At 44.8% G+C, this 25,032-nt stretch overlaps 1 protein-coding gene across 7 annotated transcripts in view; it reads left to right on the top strand.

Moving 5' to 3' along the window:
* Nucleotides 1-3,380: 3,380 nt before the first annotated feature.
* The window catches only part of BCL11A (BCL11 transcription factor A), a 100,558-nt gene continuing 78,906 nt past the window's right edge, over nucleotides 3,381-25,032 (top strand). For 2 of the 7 annotated variants that reach the window (XM_047067869.1, XM_047067868.1), the window contains exons 1-2: nucleotides 3,589-4,118; nucleotides 11,050-11,379. In XM_047067869.1, coding sequence (XP_046923825.1) covers nucleotides 4,064-4,118; nucleotides 11,050-11,379 — 385 coding nt within the window. In that variant the 5' untranslated portion in view covers nucleotides 3,589-4,063. Of the gene's footprint in view, nucleotides 3,455-3,588; nucleotides 4,119-11,049; nucleotides 11,380-25,032 lie in introns of those variants that run through there. The other 5 variants (XM_047067866.1, XM_047067865.1, XM_047067867.1 and 2 more) reach the window with 5 other exon arrangements.

Genomic DNA, 25,032 nt, shown 5'->3' with positions numbered 1-25,032 from the left:
CCCTGGAGTTTACATTCAGTGTCGTCACCAAAGGTTTGGGAAAGAGCTCACGGAGCATAATTAGCAAAGATTCCACAGCTCCAAATGAAGTTAACTGAACGGCCAGAAAATAATTTTTACGTTGTCATAATTTATTACTTTCTTAAAGCCACTTTGGTAAAGGTAAATATACTTATTGTGTATCCAAGTGTGCGCGTTTAAAGTGAACTTTCACCCCTCTACAAAACCACCTGCATCATTAATCAATACTTATGTAATATTTTTAAACCTCTTAAAACAACACATTTTTCTTTCTTTAAACACGCGTACAAACCCTTCCCCACCCCACCCCCCACTTTTGGGCTCTTTAGCGAGCATCCAGCAGCAAAGAGGGAGGGGGCATCACTCGTAGGGGCGAGCACAAGGGACCAGCAGTGGGGGTGCGCGACGAGGAGGGATCAAATGCCAATACACAGCCCAGGTTTTCTGGACTGGGTGAAATCAGGCTGGGGGAGGGGCGGGAGCGGAGGGCAGTTCCTATTTCACTCTGGGCATTTTATGATGGTGGAATTAAATATATGTTAATGGTGGAAACGTCGCTGCTTACCTCTCCACTGGCACCCAGAGAAAGCAGCTGCAAAACTGGGTTTTTAATGTATGTTTTAAGATGTGGTTTCGGAAGGAACCCCCTGGAATCTGAAACAAGTGCAATAACATAGCAGACCTACTTGTAACTAAGTGCTTAATTTCCTATGATTTTTTTAAAAAAGAAAATCAATAAAATGTTGCCAGTTATTTATTGGAAATAACCACAGATAGCGGCCCTGATGGGGTGCCGGTTTTAGAGAGCACACAATTGTGTAATGAATTGTAATTCAGAAGACTGTTAAATGTGAACCACAGAACCTTTCAGAGGTAATAAAGTCATTACTTTTTACACTACAGCCAACCCTGAAAAGCTTTATACACACCATTATATATAAATCATACATATATATTTCCACAACACACATTCGCCCATTTATATACCTTCTCTATATATAGACTTTCATGGATGGATGGATGGATGGATGGATGGATGGGGGAAATATTTAAATGTGAAAACTCGGTTCCGAAAGAATCTGACTCACTATTGTTACCTGATGAGGCTTTTATCTTATTTATTTATTTTTCAAAGACCTCCCAGTTGCACTTTCTTCTTCCCTCTCTTCGCCTTCCCTCCAACCATTCATTTCTACGCACCCCCTGTCTCTTGTAATGACACTCTTTTGGTCGCTCTAAAGCTAGTTTAAAAAGATTAAAAAAAAAAAAAAGGACAGTAGTGGGAGATGCCGACCTGCTCTGAAGAACTCATGAAAAAAGGGAAATGGTGTAACGCACACACTACAGAGCTTTACTGCAAGTGAATCTTCCTGCTTCTTAAACAGGATTTGAATGCCTCCCCCCTACCCCTAAGCTGGAGGGGAACAATAACAACAAAACACATTTACGCAAACCCAGTTCAGCACACATCTCTCCTAATGTTGAACATCAAACCCTCCCTTTCTTCCTTAGTGGGGCCCGAAGCTTCGCCGAGCCAGGCAAGCCAGTCATTTTCCAATAGGTTTGAAACTTTACTAAGACAACACGAGAATAAACAGCCGTTTGCCTGCGCGGCAGGGAGGTGGGTGCGCGCTTGCAAGGCGGGGGCTTTAGCTTAAAACAATAAAGCCCCCAGCCGGGTGGGTGAATTTACAGAAACGACGTCCCTTAGACTGAGGAGGGGGAAAGAGAAAACGCGAGGGGTTGTGGAGCCGCTTGGAGGAGAGGGAAGGAAGGCTCCTTGCTCTGCAGACACACACTCACACACGTCCACCTGCAGCTCCGAGTCTCGCGGGCCACAGCGACCCGCCTCCACCCTACACCCCCCACGCCTTCCTTGGACTTGAGTCCATTTGCTTCTCCCACCCCCCCACCCCCAGCCCCCCCTGCCCTTCCGGATTTGGAATCGCAGCTCTGGCTCCTCGGCGGCGGCGGCGGCGGCGGCTGAGGCTACAGGGTGGCGCAGGCAGGCGGGGAGGCTGGGAGGCGGGAGACGCCGGGGGACTTTGCAGACACGTTTCTGAATAAACTTTCCAATCGCAGGGGGTGCTGTTGCTGTACATTTTACGTAAAACTGAAAGTATCCCACGCCAGAGTGAAGCCCGCTTTTTGACAGCGGCAGCACGCGCGCGCGCGCTCGCGCGCGCGCGTGTGTGTGCGCGAGAGCGCGTGTGTGCATTAAAGAGACAGGGGTTTATTTCCAACAGGTCTTCCTTAATTTCCCGGGAACGTCTGTGGAAAGGCCAGAGGGACCTGCAGACTCTAGGGTGCATGCCTTGGCTCTGGGCGCCTGAGCAGCACGGCGTTGACCCAGGGTAGTCACCCCACCACCGTGGTCTCCCCGCTGCTCCTGCGAACCAGTGGCTGTCTCTCCAATCCCCATTTTCTTCCCCCGGGTAACAGCACAGGAATAGTTGTGTCCTGCCTGTAAGAAACATTTTTCTTTCCATTCCTCTATGCTCTAGCAGTTGCTCTGGAGTGGGAGGGGGTGTGTCCATCCCTGGGACCTGGCTCGAGGACCTCCCGCGGCGCCGGGAGCACGTTCCCAGGGACTGGAACTCTCGGGACTGCCCATGCTTTGTCCTCTGGCCCGCGGCCGCTCGGTGAGGTGGACGCCTCGGCGCCTTCCTCGCCCCGGGCCCCGGTACTCCCCTCTGGGGACTGGAACGTCCCCGAGTCTGGCTCCTCGTTCTTTATTCCTTGGCCTCTGTCTCCGCCACCCTGGGGGCCTAGACTCCGTGCTTCCAGTTGGCAATCACTTGCCAGGGTGCTCAGATCCCAGCACCCACCCCCCCCGCCCCCGCTCGGCCTTAGGGGTGCCCTCTGGCCGGGGCCTCTTCCCTCGCCCTTGCTCCCTCTCTCCAGGCTACCCCGGCCGCGGGAGGCCCCAGAGCTGCCTTTCCGGACCCGTAACCCTCCAAACTTGGGCTGGACTCCGTTTTGCCGCGCGCTCCCTCCCGCCTCCCCTCTCCGGCTGCGGAGCTGTAACTTGGAGGCTCAGCTCTCAACTTCGGGTGATTTTTCTTTGCTATCTTCTCCTCAGGCAAAGTTTCCCGAGCGCAGCCGCGGGCTCAGGGCTTTCACTACGGCCCCGGGCATCCGCACGCGGAGAGCGAGCGCGGCCGTGGCGCGGCGGTGAGGGGAAGTGGGTGTGCGCACGGAGGAGGGTGTCCGGGAGCAACTCTACCTGGCTTCCCTCCGCCCGCGCTTCCCCGGACCCGGGCTGCAGTCTCGCTGTACACTCTTGTCTTTTTTTTTTTTTTTTTTTTAAGTAATCTTTCATTTTAGGGTCCGCGTCCGGGGGGGAGCAGGGCGCACGTCTTGCTCCCCCCCCCCGCCACCCCTTTCTTCTCTCCCGGCCACGCTGCCGCCACGGCGCTCGCTGCGGCCACTGGTGAGCCTGCGGCCCCAGCGCCCCCTCCCCTCCGCCCGCCCCTCCCCCGGGGGCCGCGTCTGGCGTCTGCGGAGCCCCCCGCCCCGCACCTCCCCCGCCCCGCACTGGCCATTGGCTTGTCCTGGTCTCTTTTTCATGTCCAGCCCCTGATGTGTGTCCATTGGTGTGAGCTTCCCCTTCCCTCCTCCCCTTCTCTCCTGCTCGCCCTGCCCATGTTTTGTGTGTCTCTGTCCATCCAGACTCCTGACGTTCAAGTTCGCAGGGACGTCACGTCCGCACTTGAACTTGCAGCTCAGGGGGGCTTTTGCCATTTTTTTCATCTCTCTCTCTCTCTCTCTCTCTCCCCCTCTATCTCTCTCTCCTCTCTCTCTCTCTTTTTTTTTTTTTTTTGCTTAAAAAAAAAAAGCCATGACGGCTCTCCCACAATTCATCTTCCCTGCGCCATCTTTGTATTATTTCTAATTTATTTTGGATGTCAAAAGGCACTGATGAAGATATTTTCTCTGGAGTCTCCTTCTTTCTAACCCGGCTCTCCCGATGTGAACCGAGCCGTCGTCCGCCCGCCGCCGCCGCCGCCGCCGCCGCCGCCCGCCCGCCCCGCAGCCCACCATGTCTCGCCGTAAGCAAGGCAAACCCCAGCACTTAAGCAAACGGGAATTCTCGCGTAAGTAACCCAATAATAGTAATAATAATTATTAATAATCACGAGAGCGCGCAGGACGAGAAGTAAGAGCGAGGGGGAGAGAGGGGTGTGTGCATGCATTTTTTAATTTTTTCACGAGATGAACCTCCGAGAGTCGGGAGAAAAGAGCTTAAAGGGAGAAAAAACAAACAAACAAACAAAAAACAAACCTCATCCTATCCCGAACCACAGCCGTACGTACACTTTTGGGATAGCACGCACCTTTTATTTTTATTTAATTTACAAAAATTTGACTCCTCCTCTTTCATGCTTTCCGCTGCTTTATTTCGCTTTTAGAAAAGGAACGCAATGATTTCCCCTCCAATTTTGCAAAATAATGAACAATGCTATGGATGCGAACAACTCTCTTGCAAACCTAGGGGAGGGAACTGGAGGGGAAAAGGGGGGTTGCTTCCACTCACCGAAGGAAGGAAAACGGGGCGGGAGGAGGGAGCCCAAGCCAAAAAAACAATTCCCAGGGAAAAAAGAGGTGAGAATGGCCCTCGGACAGCGGCGCGCTCACGGTCAAGTGTGCACTAGGAAGAAAGTAGTCATCTCCACAATAGTGAGAAAGTGGGATTGTGGGAGGGGGCCCCCCGGCGCTCTGGAGTCTGCAGAGTGTGGAGAGGGGCCGCGGCGCCTGGGAGAGCCTGGCGACCGCGAAGGACCAGAGCCTCCGCCGGCGCTGTTGCCTTTTGTTACGGCCCGAGGTGGGTGTTTGTCCCGCTGCCTTTTGTGCCGGCTCCTCGCGCTTGCCCTTCCGCGCCGCCGCCGCCGAAGGGCAGGAGCAAGGGCCCGGGGCGAGCGGGAGATGGAGGGAGGGCGCTCGGGCCGCCGTCGCCTGGGTTCCCGCTGCCCGCCCCTCCCAGCCGAACCTCAAGTGGCGGCGAGAAGACGTGAAAAATAAAATAAAATAAAAAATAAAAATAAAACAAGGCAAGAGGATGTAAAAATTTTCTTGCCCCAAAACAGAAGCCGAACGCTCGGCCAGCCGTTTTCTGCAAAGCTCTCCTCTTTGACTCCCCCACCCCCCCTGCAAAAATCTCAATCTCTATTAGAGGAGGAAAAATACAATTACCCCCTTCCCCAAAACCTCTTTAGTTGCAAACTTAGAGCGCCGGCGGCATGGAGAGGGAGCGAGGAACTCCCTCCTCTTACTATTTTTTGGAAGATTTTCAAAAAAAGTGGAAGTGGATTTTGATTGGGAAAAATCTCGTGTCTGAATGTTTACAAGCACCGCGTGTGCGGGAGCCTCCTGCCAACAAACAGACAGAGGACCGAGCGCGGCGCGGCAGCCCGGGAGCGGGCGGCGGCGGCGGCCGGGCCTCGCCGGGGCCTCGCCGGGCCTCGCCGCGCCCCCGCCCTGCCCAGGATCGCCCACCCCGCGCCAGCCGCCTGCCCGCCGGCACAGCGGCAGGCCGTGCCGCGACTCCGCGCCAGCCGGGTCCACAGCCCATTTTCGCCCCCAGCACAATACCCAGACCTCCTCCCAGCCCACCAGACTTCGAAATCGGCTGGGGAGAAACTCAGCTTTGCGAAGCATTTTTATTTTGTAAAGCAACCGAAAAAGCGCGTCTGTTTCCCCCTCCCCCGCCCCCCCCCGACATTCTTGTCCACCGCGCCGGACCTTGGGGAGGTCACCACGTGCTTTCCTTGACCCCCTCCCACCCGGTCTGGCCACTATCCCCCGCCTCCCGAGCCTTGCCAGGCCAGGTGGGGGGTGAATTGGGAGGGGTGGGGGTGGGGTGGGGAGGTGAGCAAGGGAGCAGTATGTGCGACTGTGTGTTTTGGGAGTGCTGGATCCTGGTACTCCTTGCACCCCACCCTTGAGTTTCTGCCCTCTAACCCGGGTCTGGCTCAGTCGGGGGTCGGGGGGGGGCGGTGGTCCTTTTGAATCTTTATGAGGTGGTGGGTGGGTTACTGTGTCCAGGCTAACCGAGTGCGTCTGGGAAGGCGGGCGGTGGGCACTTAGGAAAGTTTGGCAGCAAGGGAAAGAAAGGCGTGAGAGGGCCCACATCCCTTTCCCTCCTCATTCGTGACCCTTATTTTAAATTTTGATGTAATTTTAAAACACCGTCTATACCCAGTTCTGTATTTATTAAAGGGTTGGGGGGGTGCGCATAAGGAGTTGAATTTTTCACTGGGCTCTGGAACTTGTCACACACTTCGGAAGCTCCCCCCGCCCCGGCACGTTGCGGGGCCCTCCCTCTCCCCACCCCCGCGGATCCCTCCCTCGCCGCTCTCCCCCGCCCCCCACTCCCCCGGCCGCGCCGGATGCGGAGCAGACGCGGCGTGCGGCGGTGTGAAGTTACAGCCCGGCCAGGTACCGGCGGGAAGGAAGGGCAGTGTTCGCAGGACTCGGGAAAGCCGGAACCTTCTTCGGAAGGATGCAGTGGGGGCTCAAAGGACGGACTGAGGCGTGCAGTCCAGGCTGCTCCCCTATCCCCCACCCACCCCGGGTCCACCTCGGGACGTTCCAGGCTGGGTGGGTTTAGCTGGCCTCTATCCCAGTTTCAGTGCGGGCTTTGGGTTAAGGAAGTAGTATGGAGGGGGTTCAAGGGCCAGTTCTTTCTCATTTTCTGGGTGCGCAGAGGGGGCGGGAGCCATTCCGGTGTTCAGGACCCCCCCTCCCCCCCAATCCTCCGCTTCTTAGGCTGAATGAGCCATTCGGTCGCTAGGAGGCAGAACAAGATCAAGAAAGCTCAGCGAACTTGAACCTGTACCAGAGCCTCCCCCACTCCCTGCTTTGCGTTTCTCGGCCGGGGAGGGACGAGCTTTGCGAGGGTGGGGGTGGGGGAAACGGACGGTTAGGCAGAATTCCCTTTCTCCCCCCATCACCCCTTATGTCTTTGTTCTTCATTTTGACTTTAAAAATGCTTCTGGCCGGGGCTGCGGAGAAGCGCTCGGGAGCGCGGCCGACAATCCCGTGCGCCGGGCGCGGAGTGGGGTGCAGTTTTCGCTTTCTTTCGGGGCGGGCATTTTTGGTAGGGGGAAAAGGGGGGTACGCACTCTCCGCCTTCGAGGCAAGGCCAATGGGCGGGATCCAGCAAGTTTGCACTTGGTTTTCGGGTTCACTTCTTCCACCCCCACACCCCAGCGCAAAGCACGGACAACGGCGGCTACGTTGGGCTTGCACAGCGGCTCTACAGCCCGACCCCTGGCTCCCCCGCCTCCCGCAGCTCTCGCCTCGGAGCCCGAAATCACAACAATAGTAATAGTTATCATCATAATGATGCGGGCTAGCAGCGTCATTAATAATGAATAACTGCAGCCGCCGCGGCGCTGCGCACACTCGTGCCCGGAATTGCGGGGGAAACGCATTTGCCGAGATCCCCCAAAGTAAAAAGTGTGAGCCTGGGGACACAGAATGAATTTCAGGGCCCGCGCTTGAGGTGTGTGTGAGGATACCGAGACTGCACCAGGTTAACCAACCGAGTTTTCCCAGCCTCACTTCCCATTTCTCCAACTGGCGGGGCCAGGGAACGGTTGTCACCTTGAGGCCGGGCTGGACCGCGGGTGGAGGCGGCAGTCGGGGCCCCTGGCTGCCCGTTGCCTCCCGGCCTGGCCCGGGCCCCACGGCCCGGCAGTCGCCGCTGCACGTGTTTGCAGCAAGCGCGGCCGGAGGCTGCAGCCAGCGAGCTGCTCGCTTTGTGCCTGAGTCCCGCCGCCCAACTTCACTTTCTGCAAAGCCCGCCCCCACCGGGCCCCGGGCCCCGGGCCTGTAGCCTTAGCCTTCGCTTTTGTTTCTTTGCTTTTCCTCTCTGCGTTTCTGACTCGGTTTGCTTCCTTACCCTGTTAAGACAATCAAAAGGAAGGACTTGGAAAGCAAAGTTGAAGGCATAGCTCCTTTTCCCCTCCCCCAACAGCCTTCCTTTCCCTCGCTTCTTCCCTACATTTCTTCTTGAGCTTTTTTTTTTCTTCTTTAAATTTATTCCTTTGCAACTGCAGAGAGGAAGGAGATCTCAGTCAGCCGCTGGGGCATTGAGACGTTCCAGTCTGTCTTGCTGTTTGAACGCAGAAGCATTTTATTTTCTATTTTTCTCCTCTTGTAGAGAATTCGTGGCTAATTATTATGATTATTTGCCCACTCCCTTCCACTTCAATCCTGGACTCCCCGCTTTGTAGCGGGAGGTTTAGGCCGGAGCTTAGAAACGTTGGTATTGTGGGGGCGAAGGAGGATGGAGTTGAATTGAGGGAGGGGGTAAAATGGCTGAGGTTAGGAATGTTTTTAGGGAAAGAGGAATTTGCATTAAAATACAGAGAAATTAACAGATGCCCAGAAAGGAAATGTTGATTACCACTGAGAAAAGATGTCAATGCAAATCAGTAGACTACACCAAGAGAATTGTATTTTCATATTTTCTTTGTGCCCCACTTCGTCTTATTTTTAATAATATAGCAGCAATAATAAACACGTTTTGATATTTCTCTGAACATTACTAGCCAAATGTTTTGCAAGAAGCCCGATGTTAGACGTATTTCATACATTAGGATATAATTCTTGTTAATTAGCAATAATTTACGTTAAGAGCATAGAAAATGTTGAGGTTACAGGTTTTATATCTGTACATTTGATCATCTTGTTATTTTCAAGAACTTTGCCTCCTATAAAATTAATTAGGTGAAATGTGGAGGTGTAATCAGCAACCTCTGAATTACCACTTCATTTCCTGGTTTTGATTGTAAATCAGTTCAGTCACTACATTTAGAAGACTTTAACCAAGTCTGTTTTGTACCGCATTACCTTTAACTATTTGCTACCTAGGAGAATATTTCCTTTTGCTCCTAAATAATATTTCCACTTTCAGAATATGTCAGGCCTTGGGGATGAAAAAACAAACAAACAAAAAAATGAATCTTAATGGTGGAGTTTAAAAAATGTTTTTTTTTTTTTTGCAAAGGTTCTACGTAGTACTAACTTTAATGAAACAAAATATTATTCCTGAATCTTTCTTTAATCTGTAACCCTCAGAACTTGCAGTTAATGCTGAACAACAACAAAAAGCCACATTTGTCAATGTATACTTAAAAATCCTTAATTCAAATAGCAGGGATCTTGGAGGATGACTTCCCTATTCAGTGCCTCACTTGGTCAAAATGAAAGCAAATGTAGGAGAAAAATGACACAGAGGCATAATGCAAAAGCACTTCCATTTGTGTCATTTTATTTGAAAAGCATGCATGTGTTTTTTGTATTTATCTTTTGGTCAGTATGTTGGGCAAAGAAACATAAGTGCTTACCTTGCTGTCTTTATTAGTGGGAATATAACCTTCATATTCCTGTGGTGACCTTATGTTAAATTAGGAGGAGTACCAGAGGCTAGAAATTATGACATGTCCTACTTGAGCACAGGTGCAGCTAGGCAGGGCTCTCTCAATATTATTTCACCCAGCACATCTGGGAGTTACTCCAGATCTTCCCCCTCAATATTCAGCCTGGGTAGGGTTGAAATAAATTTAACCTGAGTTCACTGGATTTTTGCACTTTATCAAAATCGGTTCCAATATTCTACACTCAAATTAAAATCTATTTTTTGATTCTCTGTGGCTTTAAGTTCATTAAATGTGAAATTGGCAGCTTGCTAAAGAAGGTCAGACTGATTAACTGTTTAAGACTTGTACATTTTCTGCTTCAGTTTTATTAACTGGCAGCATCCTGGATGTGTTTTGTATTTTGTGATTTTTTTTTTTTTTTTGATAGGGTGAGCATACAGTTTCAGGAGCAGATACTTACCAACTCTTTTTTCCCCTTTGGAAGGTTAAAAAATCATAGAAGCTGTTCAAATGAGACGCTAGAGTATTTTGGTGCAAAGTTGAAAAAAAAAAGGAAACGGGAATGAAAGACATATCTACCTTGTTATACCATCCGCTGGTGATTATGTGTGTAGAAATAGTCCCATAATGAAGCGTTTTGGAGCTCATTCAGAAAATTAGTCAACTTTGACAACATTAGGCGAAGTATTTCAAGTCTAAAGAAAGGACTTCTCAGCCTTGTTCTGAGATGTGGCATTTGCTTGACCATTCTGATTTTTATGTGATGGGAGCCACCAAGTGCAAACATGTTTAGAATATTTTAGGCATTCCTTTCTTCAGAATGAAAAAATGACTAATTGGCTTATTTTCTTAAGTACTCAAAAGTATCCCATTTAGCTAATGTGTCTGGGAAGAATTGCCAGTGAATTTGGTATTTCTTTGATTTTGTGGCACTACTGAGAGTGAGATCAGAAAGGTTTTTGGCAGTATGAATTATGCTACGTTATGATTATTATTTAGATCCGTTTCACAGGTGAATGCAGTCGTTTGCTTATTATGGCGGTGTAAATGTGGCACATTTTGTGTGTGATATAGTAGCTTTCTAATTTACGAAGCTAAGTCTCTGTATACTTCGAAGTATATACACTGACACAAAGGGTGTGTGTGTTTATTTACCTCTTCTTTTATTCTTTGGCACAATAGACAACTTTGTAGGAAAAAAGAAAGAAATTTGGTTTCAATCCATGTTTTTACCAGTTTTGGGGGTAGTTATTATTTAAGCTTTCTTTATGTCACCTGTGTTAACTATTTACTTAACAGTCAACATTGTTTCTAAACTCGAAAACCAGACAGAATTTATAGTGTGTGTGTGTGTGTGTGTGTGTGTGTGTGTGTGTGTGTGTGGTTTCTCAGGAGTTATGTGAGTCAGATAGTTTTCCTTAAATATATGATGATTTGCCTTATTGATAAATTTGCTTTCTTGTTGATAACCTCCATATCCTTACATGTTTTAGGTGCTCACATTTTCTGGGTATTATATGAAGGAGGCTAGAAACACTTTATATAATGTGGTGGGATGGGGTGGGGTTGAGAATGTATTTCCCCTTTCTCTCTCTTCTCTGGTGCTCTAATAATTGTGCTTTTGTTTCTCCAACCACAGCCGAACCTCTTGAAGCCATTCTTACAGATGATGAACCAGACCACGGCCCTTTGGGAGCTCCAGAAGGGGACCATGACCTCCTCACGTGTGGGCAGTGCCAGATGAACTTCCCATTGGGGGACATTCTTATTTTTATCGAGCACAAACGGAAACAATGCAATGGCAGCCTCTGCTTAGAAAAAGCTGTGGATAAGCCACCTTCCCCTTCACCAATCGAGATGAAAAAAGCATCCAATCCCGTGGAGGTTGGCATCCAGGTCACGCCAGAGGATGACGATTGTTTATCAACGTCATCTAGAGGAATTTGCCCCAAACAGGAACACATAGCAGGTAAATGAGAAGCAAGGAGAAAAGCTGTTTGCATGTTTTCTTTTCATTTTCAGAGGTGCTGTAGCCAAGCACTCAGGAGTGGTGAAGAGCTTTCTGTATTTCTCCATGTGACTGTCCACGACAGCCCTGTAATGTTAAAACAATCATTCCTATAGCTTACGTCCAGAACACAAAAAAAAATAAATATTTTCCACTTCACTGAGTCAGATATAGGTGGAATAGGTACACACACCTGATACCCTCTCTCTGGATCTGTTGATGCTGAATTTCTTTCCTTTTTTTCTCCCCTTCTCATTTTTAAGTGTTGAACCTTACTATACCTGGCCCTGTTTCCAATGTCCATTTCCAGCCATGGTGACAAGTCAGAGGCGAAGTGGCCATACAGGCATTTTGTAGTTTGGCCAATGACCTGTTTGAGTCAGAATACCTGGTCAGACCTCCCTAGGGGTGCTGTTAGTTCTCAAGGCTTCTGCGAAGGAGGGTGGGCTGACAGGGCGTTTGGGACTGGGTAGAAAGAGTTAACTGAGCTTCAGGGCTCGCCTTGGATCCATATTGGCTGTCAGCCCGTATGGGGCTGTAATTAAACACAGCCCCGTGGTGGGATGACACCGTGACCTTGACTTTAAGATGCCATTTTCGACTGGCCAGGCCAGAGTAGAGAGGGCAGTTGCTGAAGCGCACAGACATGCTTACTCGAAAAGTTTAAGGGCATGTTGGAAATTTCAAAAGGTTGGTTTGACAGGAACGGCTGCTCCCTGCAGCCTGCCTCCTCAGCTAAATGATAAATGCTTCTCTGTGCTCTCTCTTGTCTCTGATGTGGTTTTGACAGATGTATCTTGATTTTGTTTGTGGTTTACACAACCACATGTCACCCTTACAAATGTCCAGTCCAGACTTCCACTGTTTCAGCTATAACACAATGTAAAAATTCTCTTGGAAAAATACACACACATATTCAACAGCTCTCCTTCCTTTGGTTAATTTTAGCAGAGAGGTAGTTAGGTGTGTGGGTTTCTCAGCAGCTCATGGGAAAAGGAATTAACGGCTAGCAGAGGGACTTAAATCCTTACCCTAAGTGATAAGCAGCAACACTGTATAGTGACCCTTAAGACATTTTTTTGTGAAACCAGAGTGATTTAACACACAAGACAAAGTGAATGCAGAGTCTATGGTGACAAAAATGCTAAGCCTGCTGGTGGTTCCCTTTATTCTATTTCCCCCTGCCCCCTCCCCCAAAAGGCAGAAGGTTTATTCAGTTTTAGGAAAGATAGTGCATATAATCAATTGATTCACTGGAACTTGTCTTTCTGACCTCGTTTGACCACAAAGTTGAACTGTAGTAGGTCAGTGGTCCAGAGGGAATTAAATGTCGTATTATTTCTTCTTCCCGCCCCCTCTGGAATTTGATCATTAAAATCAAACGTGGCATTTTCTTTCTTTCTTTCTTTTTTTTCCCCCATGCTTCCTGCAATAACACTCAGATACTTTTCCTTTAGTGAAAAGAGAAATCTGTACCAGGGAAGCTGCATTTACAAAATATTTTTCTAGAATTCACCGCATTTAGCTTATGTGACATGTAGGTTAACATTTTATCCCCCCACCACACACACAAGTAGGTAATGGCAGTGACCATTTCCATGTGCTGTCTTGTGACTGGAAGGAAAATGTAAGGCATGATTAATGAAGCAAGAGCAAGCGGAAGGGGATTTGTCGTCTTCGGAGATCCAAAGCCTTTCTAAATCACCAAATATGGAGTAACACTTGTGTGATGTAACATCGTATTTACATATCGGGCCGCTCGTTTAAAAGACAAAACACAGTGTCTGTCAAGCAGGAATTAAAACCACACTTCTTACTGAGGTCCCAAATAGGTTATTCACTCTCGGATTAACCAGCTCCAAAATTCTGTGCTTCTGTACTTAGAAGAGGAATCTAAAAGCTGGGGGGGGGGGGGAAGGCACTATAGTGATAGCTTTTTACTATTATAGTTGTGAATGTACATAGAGAAAGAAAAGATATTTTCTTTAACCTCTGGTTGTCATAAAGGTTTTTTGTTTCTAAGACCCAGTATAATAGCAGAGCCCAGAGAAGCACCCCCTCCCTGCCCTGGCAAAAACAAAACACAAAAGAAAGAAAAAAGAAAAGAAAGCAAATTTAAAGGATGTTTTAGAAGGCTAATACTAAATAATTTCACTAGATGAAAAGCGTTATAAGGTATCTAAGATATTCAATGGGTGCACAAATGTAGCAACCCAGGTGAGGTAAACCTTTCATGCACAAATAATTACAAAGCCTTGATTCATTTCATTGTGTTTAATCACCTGTTCCCACCCTGGAATTGGCTGGACATAAATAGCGTGGTCACATCTCAAAGCGAGATGTCAGTAACTAGAATCATGACTTCTCATAATTCACAGTAATGAATTAAGAGTTTCCTATGGTGAAATTAACATTCTACCATCGCACATAAATTAAGATGCCCTGGCCCTCAGGTGTCTCTGAAGGGAAGTTCTGGAAGACGGCTGTGCACACTACCAGCCCATTTCTCTCAAGCACGCCTTTACAATTCCAAGTCTGCTTTTCTTTTTATGGCGAGGAAGGAAACAAAAAGAATAATCATCCAGTAGATATTTGAATTGTGGTGTCACAAAAAGAAAGGCGAAGCAATGCTCCATATTAGTAGAGAGATCTATTGATGAATCTCTAGAAGAATATGTTTGGCAACCACATAAAAGGTAGTCATTTAAGTGCACTGTGTAGGAAAGGCTTTATTAAAGTGATGTAAGTTGGATTTGAGCTCCCTGTGTGTTCTGTGCCATTTTATAGGCAGGAAGCAGGAATAAAACAGTGACAGATTTTCTTGAGATAAATAAAGCTTAGTATTGGGGGCTTTCAAATAGGAGAATAAGGTAGCGTTCTTTAAGTCTTCAGTAAAGTGATCTGCATTTTGACTGGACATAGGCCGCACGAAGAGGAGTGTGGTTTGGAAAGGGTGATTCTTTTTACCTGGCGTATAGATGGTTACGAGCTTCAACACTTCACCCATGTACATGTGTGTGTTGATCAGGTTGCTTGTTTCATTTCATTCACATATTCAAAATACTGTGTGGCTGTGATCCAGTGAAACCATTGACATAGTACGAATTTAACTGGAAATGAGCAGGTCATATTGTGTGGGGCCCAGTGCATCTATTTCTGTGTTAGATACTCACCATCAGATGTCAGCAGCCTGTGACTGGCAGTCAGGGCTTTTAACAGGGCTGTTGCTGTGTTTTGTAGTCTCATCTTTTATGATGGGGGAAATATTCATCAGAGATTAGTGAATGTGAAACTGCTGTTCACTTACAGAAAAGGCCAAAAATATTACCCCACAATGTCAGATTTGAGATTTTGGCTTATGACACATGGAAATCTTTAAATTAGGGTTGGGCTGTCGTGAAGTTAGCTTTTTAAGAGAATGGGGGAGAATAGGACCAGTCTTATAAAATGTACTCAGATCTACTACTATTGATACATAATATTTTTTCTCCTTAAAATCATGAACATAGACGTCTATATCAGGATATTTAAAAATTAATTTGCTTAGGCAATATACTTCGTAACTAGATAAAAATATATAAGACAGTTACTCTAATGGAGGGGGAAATACTAATTCAAAAACAAACATGTCAGCATGTTACTTAAAGGTAAATCAAGTATAATATACTTAACACTTTTCGGAACTTAGCAAATCAACTTGCCTTTTCTTTTTGTACCCATTCTAATTCTTTCCTAACTCAGCATGAATTGGGGATGTATTTGTGTACTTCATGGTATAATTGTAAATGAGACTATAAATTATAGTATCCTAATATGACTACTTATTTTTAATTTCTCTTTATTTGTGTGATTCTGAATAAAAACCACTGACTTCTGAAGTGAATTTTTAGCATAACAGCTGAAAAAGAAAACAACAAACAAACAAACAAAACCCCAATATACTGGTGAACATTTTATTTACCTTCAGTATGCAGAGAATAGAGAATATTGTTTCCTTATATATATCTAGGATTTTCACTGGGAGCCTGTGTTTGTGAGGCCACTACCCAAAGACTCATGTTCATGAGTCTGGGAGTCCTATATACAAGCTGTATTTGTAAATAAGACCAAGAAAGGTTGTGAACTGGCAGCTTGGATGTTTTGTCAAAGTACAATGTCAGAGAAACTCTCTCTAAGACAAATTGTAAATAGAACTGTCACAGTGATTGCATGATTGAGCCACAGAAGTGTCTTACAATTGTTGGCATTGTCAGAGGACTTTTGAAAGCTTAATTAAACACAGTGGCCCGCATGGCTGCTAAATTTACTTCGGAAAGCCAAAAAGGAAAAAAAAAAAGTCTAAAATGTGGAAGATTCCCAAAGATCTCAAAGTTCTTCAGACATTACCCTTCCGGTGACACAGAAAAGATGCATTGTGCATTTTCCTAGTTGTCTTTTATAAATAATAGTTTTGAGAATAGGGCCACGTGATATGAAGATCATCCTGTGTGTGATGTGGAGATTGTGTTAGTTTTTCTGTCTCCTGCTGTTACAGACAGTTAATGTAAAAATGGCCTTTTATTGGAAACACAAATATGTATTCACTTCAAGAACAGGAGCAGAGGGGGAAAGTTTCCCTCCCATTCTCTGTGTTCATTCTGTGAGATCTTAAAAAAAAAGTGCTGTAATTTCTTAAATCACTCCATCCTTGTATTGCAAGTTGTGCCTTTTACGTTCAAGGATCTGAAATCTGTTTTGCACACCTTTCTCCTCGTGCATGTGGCATTTAATTGTGGAGCTGCCCATGGGCTGGAAAATGCAACTGGGTGTAGAAATGTGCAGGCAATGTCAGGACAGCGAACCTTAAGCTCAGGGAAGAGGAGAGTTGGATGCATATTAATGGCACATTTTCAAGTCCTGGAAAATCATTAATTTCACACCACAGCCCCCATGTAGTTTGGCTAATGTGGGAGGACTAAATTGGAGCATATAACTAACGTGCAAATCCTAGGGAAGCATTTTTCACAATTTTGTGATTTCTTAAGTGAAAGTGTTTAATAAAGGAGAATGGATGAATGGTGGCTTTTCAACACTAGTCAGGGAGAAAGGAAGAAAGTTTGGCTTTCCTTGGGGGAAAACATGAAATTGAACCAAAGTAGCACAGCTAGGGAGATGCACCGAGATCACGGCATTCAGTGTTAACTTAATTTAATGGACTTTGGTTGGTCTGTTCACACCCTTTACTGCACAAAGGAATCATTTGACAAAATTTACCCCTAGCCCAAGTCTGTTTTTACATACCGTAGTACCAGCTTTATGCAGTAAAAAGCACTTAGCATCAAACTGGACCCAGCCTGGCACCTTGCCACTTTTTTAGCAAGAGATTTAATCACCAAGGATCTTTAGTACCTTTCTGCTTGTTCAGATTTCATTTGGGTCATGGTTATGTCAGCAGTGTTGTTATTACAAGGATTAAAAAAGAAAAAAGATTTTAACTTAGTGCCCATTTTTAACATTGTCTCAAACCAAGCAGGTTTTTATTTTATGTGTCAATTTGGAGGACATTAATAAAGTTCATAAATATGTTCAGACTATATAATTTAATGGATAATAACCAGTATTGTTATTTGTAATACAAATAGAAAATTGGCCATTGTATCCCTCCCTCCTCTGTCCTTTCCTCCTCCCCAGGTAAATAAGTATCCTTAAACTGCTTCTCTCCTTTACTTCCAGGGTATAGAGGCTCTGGCCAATATGAGTAAATTTACCTTTGTAATTTGCCATGTAGTTTTTACAACAATGACCTAATTAATTTGAGCACGAACCATATTATTGCTAGTAGAGTCATTTTCTGTCACAAACTTAATTTCCAGGAAATGTAACCTGACGAATAAGAATGCTTTAGCTCTCCTAGAATGCTTTAGGTCTCCTAGAGACCAAAGGCAGATTTAAAATAATAAAATAATAATAATAATAATAATAAATGCCAGCATTATTAAAGCCAGTATGCTTGATGCCATACTCACTTTGAAGCCAGTAAACATCAGACTGTATTTCTAATCAGTTTTAGAATGTAACGTATTCCATATTGGGTTCACTGGAATCTGCCTTTCTGCTTTTTACTGGCCAGCTGCACTCCCTATGCATTTTTAAAACATTTCAGCAAAGGCTTTTGCTGTTCTTAGCAGGGTTAGTAACTTGGGGTCTATTTCTGAGCTCATTCGTCATTCTGCGATGGCATTGAGTTAGGTTGGCAAGGGAAGGATTTGAAGCATGGGGGGTGGTGAGGTCACTTCTGACCCCAGCAGGGAATAGGTGAGCTTCATTTGCCTTTACAATAGACGCACAGTTACTGCACCTTGGAGGAGCTCTCAGGTGCCGCTCAGATGGGCGCATGTAAATGCCCTGTCAGATGCGGAGCCGGAATATTAATGCCTCTTCCACCACCGCACCATAATAAAGCTGTACACAGCAAGCTTAATATGCAGCTAGTCTGGGGAATTGTGTAAACTTAGGTAGCCCAGTGTGAAAGACAGCGATGTAAAAATGCTCGATATGCTACAGTTTCCATTCTTGTTCTCCTTTGATCTATGGCAAAATGAAAACATCATCCTTTCCTCCTCTTGGAGTTGTCTCCCCAACTCTGCCACCTCCCAATCCACCACCAGAATTTTTTGCATGTGTGGTATGGAGAAATACGACATAATTTGTTTCGTATGGTTAATTACAGGCGTTTGAATATTTAAAATTTTAAATAGCCGCTGTTCCAGCTTTTCCTGTTAAAAGTATGTGATTTGAACAAAGGGAATACAGTGTAAATATTTGTGGTGATTTGCAACACCCCTCTTTCCCTATTAAACACACACACACACACACACACACACGTGCACACACACGCAGACATTCAGTTTAGATGTAGTGCTGACTTAAAAGGCTCTGTACCTTCATTTGTACTTAAAAAAAAAATCAACTCTCAACTGGAACTCCATTAAAACATTTTGCCATTATTTTTGAGTCCACTGTTGCTTGAGGTTTTAAAGAGGATTTTTATAATGTGTTCATTTAACAGAATCAACAGCTGTCAGAACCAGTTGTGGTAAATCCACAAAACGTACAAAGAAAATACACACGTTTCCTGAAACAAAACACTTGGAAAAACAAGCTGCCAAGAACTGGCGAATGAGAAGTCTGCAGACAGGGAGCCGGAGTGTTTCATCTCTTGGTTCACCCTGGAGACTGATGTGAGCGGATCTGATGCAATGCCCTGGAAGGTTTACCTGACCAGGTGCCTGCTTTGAGGCAATGCACCGGGCAGGAGGGCTGGACGGGGCTGCGAGTTGCTCCCTATTCTGCCCTCCTTTTTTCTTTTTGATCTCTCCACATAGATAAAATACCAAGTTCATAGAGTGCTACACAACAAATTATATCCACTAAAGGTGGGATGATCAGATTTAAACTTCCTGTAAAAGAAGCAAGAAGGCGCCTAACACACACTTTTCCAGATAGGGTTGGCAGCATGTTATGCAGAATTGAATCGGCCCCGCCAGGAAATTCCCAGTGGGACCCTGGAGCAGGCATGTTGATGAAGGGGATACCTGGGGACCTCTGGTCACTCACAATGAGTTTCTGTTTGTATCTTCACTCTTGTTAGCCTTGGCGATGAACAATTACACCTACAATTTGATCTTAGTTTTAGATACAGGTGAGTCCGCTGATTAAAAACTCCCATTAAAATGAAGAATGGAATAATTGTGAAGCCCACTAAGGTGCTTTCAAAACAAACACAGGTGTTGTTGTGTCCCCTCCCCCCCCCCCCCCCCCCCCCCCCCCGCCACAACGCTCTCTGGTTTCTGTTTTCTTTTTGAATTTTCTAAAAAAAACCCAAAAAAAACCAAAAACCAAATAACACAAGGAAGCCCCATGCTAACCATCAGGGCATTTAAATTTATATTCATCAGTTGTTCATTTTCTTGATATGTAATGATGTATAAAAAAAGCTGCAAAAAATCACATCTGTTAATTTTTAGAGAAATAAGGTATAGCTTGGGTTCTTCTTAACTTAGCTGGAGTACAAGGCTCTACATGCCACGTCTGATCTCTTACGTTTTAAATATGGAGTTTCTCTTTTTGGGCCAAAAAAAAAAAAAAAAAAACCTGAAGCATTTCCCTTTACCGACTCAGGGGATACCGTGATTTCATGATTTATTTACATTTAGGGGGGCAGCTCACAATGAGCCATTTACTGCTCATCTTAGCCCCCTCCTCCACAAGTCTTTGAGTTCACAGTTAAAACAATACATTAACCAATGTTAAATTTTAAATCTCATGAGTTTCTCTCTCCTACTCCATCCCATCCTAAGATTAAAAAAAAAAACACACACACACACAACAACACAACTATTCTTTTACATTTAAAAGTGAACATTGGCCACTGAAGAATGATTTAAAGACTGAGAAAATTTTTAATAATAAATCGTAACCTTCTCATGTTATGTTTTTGTTATGTTAAGGGGAAAAAATCAATAAGGAAAAATTTAATTCTGATAAAGATACTCTTGGATCTTTGAAAACAACTGCTGTCCTTTTAACTAAAACATTTGAGCAGCTTCAAAGACTATGTATTTCTTCTGATCTTGGAGCTGTGTGACTGGTAGCAAGAAAGAAAAAAAAATCTTATTCTACATACAAGTGGATTGCTTAACAAGTCTGCACAGACACGTACTTGTTTGTACAATAGAGATAAAAATTCCTGTATAAAAATAATTCAGCTGCTGACAGCAGGCATTGTTGTTGGACCTGTCTTTTGTGCCTGTCCCAGCTCTGGGCCCCCTCTCCCCCTCTATCTGCTTGGGACAGCTTGCTGCCTATAGACTCCTGACCAGAAGTTAATTGCTATACATTAAATATATAGGTATTGTATCTAAAGAGGAATATCTTGAGCCTTCCTATATGCATTCCGCTCTACTTTCTGATGTGATTGCAGTACCGCCAGCAAGAGGGTGGCAGGCAAACGCTCTAATAGGGAAAATGAGTTGAAGGCAGTTAAGGGAAATTTGGCCTTCAGGTCCCATTTGCTCTGCAGTGTAGCATCAGTTTCTAAACTTTTGTTTTTAATCTAATTCTGATTTACTCTGTCACATCCCATATCAACCCTCATTGAACTCTACTCATGTAGAGTAACATTAGTGTCAAAGGGAATTGGTCAGGACTGTGGACCTGTGGCTCATACAGATGGTTGTGGATGTGAGTTACACACAGCTCTGCGTCGTTTTCTTTCTAATAAACGTCAAAAGGGGGCACATTTCTGAGCACGGGCTGTGGATAAGAGAGCCAAGGAATGAGGGATAGTACCTGGATTTTTTTTTTTCACCCCCTTCTCCCTTCTCTTTCCCACTTCCTTGGGATACCTGCATTTCAGGTAGTAAGATCGACTTTAGGAAAACGTCTGAGGCTGGGGGTTGTGGGGTGGGGATGGGGGGAGAGTGGCAGAAAGAAGTTACTCGCATATTTTCAGTACGGGTTCAAACACAGTCACCAAAGCAGAGTCTTCTGGGTCCAGGAGCGGAGCAGTATGCACAGGCACGTGGGCTTTTCAGAGCTGTTTGTTCCCAGTCAGACTTGTACGCCAGCCGAGCTGGGACTTAACATGGGCTTTTCCCGGGGCTGGGTGTATGGGATGGGGCCCTAGGAGGCATTCACTGGGAATTCTCTCACAAGAATTTCTTAAATACCATGAGGTGAATAAGGTGTGAGTTAGCATTCAAGGTGTGAGATAGATTCTCCTCCATACTTGTCACAGGGAAGCATGAGAATCCAAATTCCCACTAGGCTCTGTAGTAACTCGGGTGGGGGGGGGGTGGCGGTGGGTGGACATCACAACTTTCTGAATGTCAGCTGATGTCTGCATGACCTGTTCCTCCTGAATTAAATGCTGCCAGTGCAGGATCGGAGGGGGGACCCCCAGGAAGAGAACTCCCCAACGACAGGCTTTTCACTCCCCAGAAGTAAAGCAGATCTCACTCCCCTGCCTCATATCCTCTCCTTTCTTGTTCTTTCCCTTTTGGAAGCAGAAACTTCTAAAATGAATGCCACTCCAAGGCGACGAAAAAGCTGTTTTTATACCACAGTGGATGTTTACACAGGAGATTCAACTTGAGGGGAAAAAGGCTTTTTGGGAGGGTGGTGGGACTCGTGTTAATCTGTTTTGTTGGAGGACTGTGCAGTATATTGCCTGTGAGCAACTCTGGGCTGTTTTTGATAAATTACCATGTTTAGAGATAGGTTTGGCTCTTAAGGGCTTAGTTTTATGAACAAAGTCCGTAACGATGTTTGCATCCTCTGTTTGTCTCTTAGCCCCCTTTGGCTTCACTAGAAGCTCAATGTTTAGTTTAAGCTCAGTCTGGAAGATATAACAATTTTGCATTAAAAAAATGAGGAAATCATAGGAAGAAAAACCCTTTGCTTTTTGGATGAATCTTACTGATAATTTGCTAAAGCTCATTTGAATTTTAAGCACTTCTTTAATCTTCAAAGGCTAAATTGCTTTATGAATATGCATGGTGTGGGCAGACTTCAGTTCATTACCTAGTTGTAAATTCTAATGACCATTAGGTCCTTCCAGTAATTGCGAATTGTTTTGCATTTTTGATTGGCCTATTAACATGTACATTCGGTGCACATCAGGCTGGCCTGTCAGCCTGCTGAAGGAGAAAAAAAAGGTGAAAATTGTTTATAGCACCAAGATTCTTAGATTTTCAATCTTGCAAAATTGATGATGTAAAAAAATTAAAGCAGTGTTTTTTCTTCTCAAGATTGAAAGTTCACCAAGAGATTTGACATATTTAATTTACATGATGACTTTGCACTCCTTCATTAATGCAATTTGCATATGAAGCTGTTGTTAATCACTTTTGATCATGTTTTGTGTATTAGCTGCCTCAGTGGCTCTCCTCCTCGGATGCCCCAGTAGAAAGGAGCAAAATGATGCATCTTCTTGCCAAGTTTCCTTTAGTGAATTGAGGAATTAGAAGTCTAACCTTGAGTAATTACATATGTTTTATCCGTTTTCTTTTAACGTTAAGTACAGTTTGTGGAAGTGTTGGCTGGAAGTCGTTCTCATTTGGGGAGAAGGCTGTAAAATTTAAGTGTGTGATTGAGGCACATCCTGATCTGTACAGAAATATGCACTGCCTGTCCCTGTTCCCCCCACGAAAGTTGTCGGGCAGTTGCATTGTTAAGCGGCTTGGTGGCCGGGAGACTTGAATTTTCCAGCGTATTAAGACATCAGGCTTCTCCTTTGGAAGAGAGAGGGCTACAAAGTACAGACCTGTGCTACAATGCTTTGGGTTTCTTCTTTAAATATGTGCCTAGCACCTATGCGTCTTGGGCCTGGGCTTGGCTGACTTATTTACCTTTGAGCTCGAGGAAGTCTTCCTGTGGCCTCGTCCAGCTTCTGTTCTCAGCTGCTCGGTCTGTGTCCTCCCCTAGTCACGAAAGTCAGTCATGGTCTCTGGGCTCCTGGGTGCCTCCCTCAAGGTACACAAGTGCCCTGGTTGTGAAAACAAGGTGCTAACTAACGGTTTCCGATTTTTGAGAGCCTGTGATTTTGGTATTTGCCTTTGCTGTTGAATAGCCTGTGCTGTATTATTGATGCTCATCTTTGGTCTATGAGTTTATCACTGGTTAACAAGCAGAATCAGAACACTGAAACTGATATTCTGATTAAAAGGAATGTTTAATGAAAGAAAATAAATTGTGATGGAAAATGAACAGTGTGTAAGAAACGTAACTACAATTTTAACCTCCGAGGGACCCTAGCACTGCCCTACCGTGACTTCCATCCATACCATGCTAAAAGCATGCTTCAGTTCAAAGTTGTTAATATTCAGCTGGGAAACAGTATCCAGAACACAAATAAATTATTAAGTGCATGAACTTTTTAGGCAGTAAGATGAACTGATGGGGTCCATCTGTGAGATCCAGGGGCTTTTTATTTGTGTGTGTCGAGCGATTCTGCCCTCTCCGACTTCACAGCCTTTGGTCTCCGGCCAACTGCATGCATAATTGATTCCACACGCACTATCATTTTCTTGATGTAATTGCTTTACTAAGATATGATGAAATCTAATGGATAATTTGCTATTTGAAAATGGGCAAAAAAATGTTCATACTTTTTATTGGGGGGAGGGCAAGAGAGAAGGGGGAATTCGGATGACCTGGTATTTAAGAATACAAAACAAAACGAAACCGGCAAAACGAACTTATGCACTCTGCTTCAATCACGTTGGTTTGGGTAGGAAGGTCTTTGTGACATATGGAAGCCAGTGTGTAAATCTCTTTCTATCTCATATCACCCTCCTTCATTCCTTCTTTCTCTGTCTCTCCCCCAAACTTTACAAGCAAGGGATCCTAACAAGGTAAAAAGTAAACAATTTAGTCATCACCAGCCTTATTATTCAGTCTATCCAGGAGTTTTGCCATGTCGGTTTATTTAACTTCCAGGAATGTAAACACTGACACAGCCCTAGAAGCAGCAAGAAAGATTACAGTATTAGAGTTAAAAACCGTGAGCATGGAGGAGCTGTGCTTTATACTCAGCTATAATAACACTTTACATTGAAACATAGTGTTAAGTCAAAACCGACTGGAAACTTGTGCTTATATGGAGTACAAATTTCATTCTAATAGATTGGCATAATCTCATGTACCCAGAGTAGATTGTTATATAATGGAGAAACTGTATAAATGTCAAGTACACAAATAATTCTACAGGAAGTAAATGAGAAGTATTAGAATTTCTTAAATCACCATTAAATTTTGTTGGTGGGACAGTCTCATTGGGTGCCTCAAAATCATGTGTGGCTTTGCATAAGTCTTTTAAAAATGTATTTTGAGGGGATTTACGGACATTGAAACATTGTTTTAATCCAAACCAGTTCATGCTTTAAATGTACCTTAAAAAAATTGTACTGTTTTTTTTTTTTTAAAGTACTTAAAGGGAGTGGAAGGGTAGTAAGCATATAAAGTGAATCCATCTCACTGTGGCAAACTGTTTTTCAAGTAAAGTCATAATAATGAACAACACATGATCTGAAATTTGATCAGCAAACATGTACTTATGCCAAGGAATTTTCTTTCTTTCTTTCTTTCTTTCTTTCTTTCTTTCTTTCTTTCTTTCTTTTTCTTTCTTTCTTTCCTTCTTTCTTTTCTTCCTTTTCCTCCCTTCCCTTCTTCCTTCCTTCCTTCCTTCCTTCCTTCCTTCCTTCCTTCCTTCCTTCCTTCCTTCCTTCCTCCCACCATTCACATACCAAGGTTCTGAAAATCAGTAAAGTAGGGGGAGATCATATCTTAATACACGCAATATACAGAATGGCACAGCTAAGCTGTCTTTTGGAAGAAACATTAAATTCACCACCACTAACAACAACAAAAAAACCTTTTTACAAAACTGGAAATGACAGAATAGTTTTAAAAAAGAAAAAAAAAACCCACCCTACCTTCTGATGCTCAAAACTTCAAACTATTAATAGACCACCAGTGAGATAGACTGTCTTTGTGCCTTGAAATGCAAAATGAGGGAAATAATTAGCAGAGGAACAAAATTCTCAAAATTTGAAGAACTTCTGTGATTACTGG

Source organism: Lynx rufus, unplaced genomic scaffold (assembly GCF_022079265.1).
Source record: "Lynx rufus isolate CCGP_SWC_20201006 ecotype Redwood Valley unplaced genomic scaffold, mLynRuf1.p SCAF_8, whole genome shotgun sequence".
Classification (NCBI taxonomy): Eukaryota; Metazoa; Chordata; class Mammalia; order Carnivora; family Felidae; genus Lynx; species Lynx rufus.
The sequence above is the reverse complement of the archived record's forward strand: the minus strand, read 5'-3'. Positions and strand labels throughout refer to the sequence as shown.